Source organism: Octodon degus, unplaced genomic scaffold (assembly GCF_000260255.1).
Source record: "Octodon degus isolate 3935 unplaced genomic scaffold, OctDeg1.0 scaffold00092, whole genome shotgun sequence".
Taxonomy (NCBI): Eukaryota; Metazoa; Chordata; class Mammalia; order Rodentia; family Octodontidae; genus Octodon; species Octodon degus.
Genome location: NW_004524668.1, coordinates 6,709,176 through 6,713,826, shown reverse-complemented (window position 1 = coordinate 6,713,826; position 4,651 = coordinate 6,709,176). Strand labels below are relative to the sequence as shown.

At 57.5% G+C, this 4,651-nt stretch overlaps 1 protein-coding gene across 3 annotated transcripts in view; it reads right to left on the bottom strand.

Annotated features, from left to right (window-relative positions):
* Iffo2 (intermediate filament family orphan 2) overlaps nucleotides 1-4,651 on the bottom strand; it is a 39,718-nt gene that overhangs the window by 7,698 nt on the left and 27,369 nt on the right. For 2 of the 3 annotated variants that reach the window (XM_004637759.2, XM_023722587.1), the window contains exons 2-5: nucleotides 4,484-4,544; nucleotides 3,151-3,246; nucleotides 1,901-2,041; nucleotides 500-639 (exon numbers count right to left, since the gene is read on the bottom strand). In XM_004637759.2, coding sequence (XP_004637816.2) covers nucleotides 500-639; nucleotides 1,901-2,041; nucleotides 3,151-3,246; nucleotides 4,484-4,519 — 413 coding nt within the window. In that variant the 5' untranslated portion in view covers nucleotides 4,520-4,544. The remainder of the gene's footprint in view (nucleotides 1-499; nucleotides 640-1,900; nucleotides 2,042-3,150; nucleotides 3,247-4,483; nucleotides 4,545-4,651) is intronic. The other variant, XM_023722588.1, reaches the window with a different exon arrangement.

The window sequence follows — 4,651 nt, the reverse complement described above, 5'->3', positions numbered from 1 at the left end:
GTGTGTGTGTCCAGCTCAGCCCACCAGGGGGCGGGGCGGGCTGGCATGTGGTGCTGGGGGATTGAACCACGGTCCCTTGTGCTTTGCTAAGCTTGTTCTAAGTAGGTGCTTTAGACCACTGAGCCATCTCACCAGCCCCTCACTTCCCCTTTTAGAGGCTCGTTTTTTTCATATACAAAGGGGAAGGAGAAGCCTGCCTTTGAGGTAGGCGTCTGGGCTCAGCCAAGTGCCTTGGAGAAGCACCTATGGCATGGGGGATGCTCAGTGAATTCAGCCCCGTCATCTGCGCCCCGGGCCCAGTCTCAGGCCTCCGAAGAGAGTGAGTGCAGGATGAAATTTCCTAAATTTTCACTGTTGCAAATTAACCCCAACTCTTTCAGAACATGTGCTGGCCCAAGCAAATCCAGGTGAGGCAGGGTGCCGTCAGCCCAGCCCACCCATATCCCCTTCTCCCCACCACACCTTCAGAATGGGGTGCAGGGGCAGCAGGAACACTCACAGCTGGTTAAACATGCGCTTCATCTCATCTGTGATGTTCATGGAGCCGACCTCGTCATCCGAGAACCGATTCACCTCTCCGTCCTGCTCTGAGATGTCATCATCTGAAGCCACTTTACGTTCCTTCTTTTTGGGGACCACCTGAACCAGGAAGATAGAGATGGAGGTAACTATGGGGCTTGGCTAGAATGGAGGGTAAGGGTAGGCAGGAATGGCACTGGCTCTCAGCGGGTGGATGGAGTGTGGCTGGACCGGCCACTGTGAGAAGATGCATGGGTCTTCTAGGAAGCAGGCGGAGTTAGCAAGAAGCGTGAGGCGGGAAACATGCGGGGTGGAGAACACCTGATACTGGACCCTGCCCTGCCTGGGAGCCACCTTTTTTCCATTCACCAGAAAAGCAGTCCGATGACTTAGGGCAGAGGTGGGCCAGATCAGGGCGCAGAGTCACTGGGGGCGTCTCGGAGCCAGCCACAGAGACGCCGTACCCCCTACAACGATCAGCACAGCTCCCGGGGCCCTCCTTTCCCATGCAAAGGACAGACAGATAGCCTGAGGCCCAGGCAGACAAGACGTGAGCAGATGAAGGTGGCACGGGCCCCCTGCTTTCCGGCAGAGGGGTGGCAAGAAGGCATGGAGGGAGAAAGAGCCCTCGAGAAGCCCAGACCCTGCCGGCCACATCCAGAGCCATACACACAAAGCGACAGCACTCCATACTGCCTGGGCTCGAGCACCATGACCACAAACTCAGGAAGCAGCCTTCAGAGAATGACATGTGTCCTTGGTCACCCAGAAGCCCTCTCCCAGGACCCCACCTAATTGCTCTCCTCTCTCTCTCTCTCTCTCTCTCTCTCTCTCTCTCTCAGGGGTACCCTCCACTGCACATCCAGTCTGGGGGTGTCGACAGATTTCCAGAATGAAATGCAGTCAAAGGCCGACAGCTCCTCTATGGCTTGAGGCCCCTCTACCAGGGTGCAAGTCAGTTCCCCAGATGTCCCCAAAGCCTGGCAATGGTTCTCCCACCACAATGGCCAGTCCTGGCAGGCCAAAAGCAAGGCAGTGGACACAGCATGGGCCAAAGAACATTCCTGGAGGGCCTGGACCCTAAGTCCTAGCCCAGCTCTGCCCACTTCTTTGCCTGGACACAACGTCACACAACCCCTGAGTCTGGGTGTCCTCAGCCATGGATGAAGCAGTCAGACTGGACTGGACAGCGGAGTCAGCAGGGCCTGCAAGTCCGTGGGTCCCTGAGTATGTTTCCCTAGGAGGCAGGAGGTCTGCCCGATGCTACTTCTCAGGAGTTGGGTGAGTGGATGTTGGGAGAAGAGGGACTGGCCAGGAAGCAGTGGAGCCAGGGTGGCTCTGGGGGAAGAGGGGTGGCTGGTGAGCGGGTGGCCCTAGTCACCTGGAAGATCTTGGACACGTCTTCCGAGTTCCGCTGCTGTGCGACATCGCACAGCTTAGCCGTGATATCGATTCGGCGGCAGATGTCCATGTCCACCTTCATGGCCTTTTCTTGGATCTTTGTGTCCAGGTCTGTCATGGGCTGCAGGGAGGACAGCAGGCAGGGGTTACGAGAGCAAGGGACGGAGCAAGCAGGAAGGGCCTGGCACAGGTGGGGTGATCCCCGGATGTTGCGGGCAGGGCCTTGGAGTCCAAGGGAGAACTGAGCCTTCGCTGGGAGTAGATGGCTGGGTCAGGGCTACTACTCAGGGTGGGGACGGTTGCATCGGGGCCTCTGGAGGGACCACGTGAGGCCGAGTGTGCTGATCACCCTGTGGGCGTCATGGCCCCCTCTCAGCAGGAAACAGAGTCTGTGTTTGTTTTGTTAGAGGAAAGAAAACTGAAAGACAACTTCCACTGGTAGGTAGAGTCCCTTTTCTCTCATCTGCATGTCCCCCGTCTCCACACAGCATGCCAGCCACGGCACCTCTCTCCTGGAGTCCTCCCCCAGCTGGCAGGAGAAGGTCACCTAAGATGAGGGGGGTCTCCTGGCCCAAGAGGGGAAGCCACAGCTCCACCTGGGGATTCTCTGGCACACCCAGCCTCATGACCCTGAGCACCAGGAGCCAGGCCAGGCTGAGTCACCCACACCTAGGCCTCTTCTCCCCTGGCCGTCTCTCCCTACACACTGCCCAAAGCTCAAAGGCATCAAGAAGCGTAGGTCTCCAGCAGCAAGGAGGCTGTTGTGGCCCACAGCAACCTCCACCTATGGCTACTCAGGGGCCCCAGGTTCTCCAGAGGATGCACGCTGGCCTTTCCTGCCTTGCATGGCAGTCCGCTGGAGGCCACCAGCCCACGGAGCCTCAGGCTGGCACAGCCCAGCCCATACTGCCACCCCGTGCCCGACACGGAGGCCCAGGGCACAGCGAGCTGGAAAGGAGTCGAGCAACACACACAGGCCATCGGAGGAGCCTGGGAGGGCAATGGGTTAAGCGGCGGATTAATGCATCTCTACTCAGAAGGAGGGAAGCGCGAGGGAGGGCGGGCAGGGTGCTGGTCTCCGATGCATCCATCCGTCCTCCTCAGGACAAATGCAGCCAGCCAGGACTCTAACTAGAAGCCGAGCTTGGAGCCTCGGAGTGAATAAAGCCATCTGCATGATGGGTGTAGGGGAGGTCATGACGCCAGGGGGTGACGGCTGGTGGCACTTACATCACTCATGAGCCCCTTGAACACCACCAGCTCAGCCTTGAGCCGCTCTATCTTCTCGTTCATCTCCTCCTGGATGGCCTCAGCTTCCTGCGCCGCCTGCAGGTGGACACGGGGGCAGGACTTAGAGGGACAAGAGATTGGACACCTGGGTCCCTCCAAGCCTGGGCACTCAATGTCCCTCCAGGCTGGGTGGCTACATTCAAGGGTAAGGTGCCATGGAGGACCTCGGCTTCCCGGCCTGTTTCCTGCTGTGCCCTGCTAACTGCTCCCAACACCTTCTGGAGGATCGTTTACAGCACAAAATAGTCCATGGCAGATAGTAAGAGAAAAAGAGCCGGTTAAGGTCATGAAGGGCTCCGGCCCATTAAGCTCTGAGGCTGATCTACATGAAATCGCTGCTATCTGGCCACTTCTCATATAGAAAATAGCAACGTGGCACACACCGCCCTAACGTGTGGGTGGTGAACCGTGGCACAGAAGAGACTGGAAGGGCGCACACCGACTGACCCTCTGTGGACGGGCAGAGTTGGAGGCAAATTTGCTTCTGTTCTGTATGGTTTATAAACTTTCCAAATTACTCTTTAAAACAATTTTTTAATCTTTTATCTATTTATATATTTGCTACAGGGTCTCACTACAGGCGCAGCTCGGGCTTGTAGTGATCCTCCTGTCTCAGCCTCCCCAGTGCTGGGATTACAGACATGTGCCACCATGCCTGGTTTCAGTGGCTGGCATGGTGTGCCACGGTTTCTGGGGCCGGCATGGTATGCGGTACCAGGAATTGAACCTGGGTCCTTACACTTGCCAGACAGGTGCTTAGATCACTAAGCTATCTCCCCAGCCCTAGTTGTTAAAATTTTTTGAAAGAACTATTCATGCCTTCTGGCAGAATCATTATCCTTGTTCCCGTTTGACATTTTTAGAGGAAAATAGAGGCTGAGAGGTAATGTTTGCTGCTCAGAGTCGCCACAGCAGGCTAGCAGCGGACCCCAGAATGCAGAGCCACTAGTGGAGCAGCAGGGGCGATGATGTGTCCACCACAGACGCTGCTCGAGCTGGGGGGCCACGTGGGCACAAACCTGCCAGCTCTCTCTGAGGCAACAGGCCAAATTTAAGAGACCGTCAACTGAGGGACAGGAAAACCTGAGAACGGGGAGAGAGGCTGAAGAGGGAGGCTCTGACCCCAAGAAGTCCCCGGCTTCCCACCTCCTGTGGCCAATCTCTATAGCCAGCCAGCTGGGCTGTTCTGAGAACACTTCTTGGCTTTGCCCCGACAGCCTTGGCCTCATGGCTCTCCCTCCCCTCTCCTGGCGGAGACCCCAAGGACCCTTACCTCCTGCAGCGTGTCCACCATCGTCTGGAGGTCCATGCGCTTGGCAAGCTCCTCCTCCCACCTGCAAAAGCCAAGGAACACAGTTGTCAGAGGGTGACCTCTGCACCCCAGTGCAGCCCTCCGCACCCACCCCAGCCCTTTCCCGAGGCTGGGCGAGGAGGGCGCCTA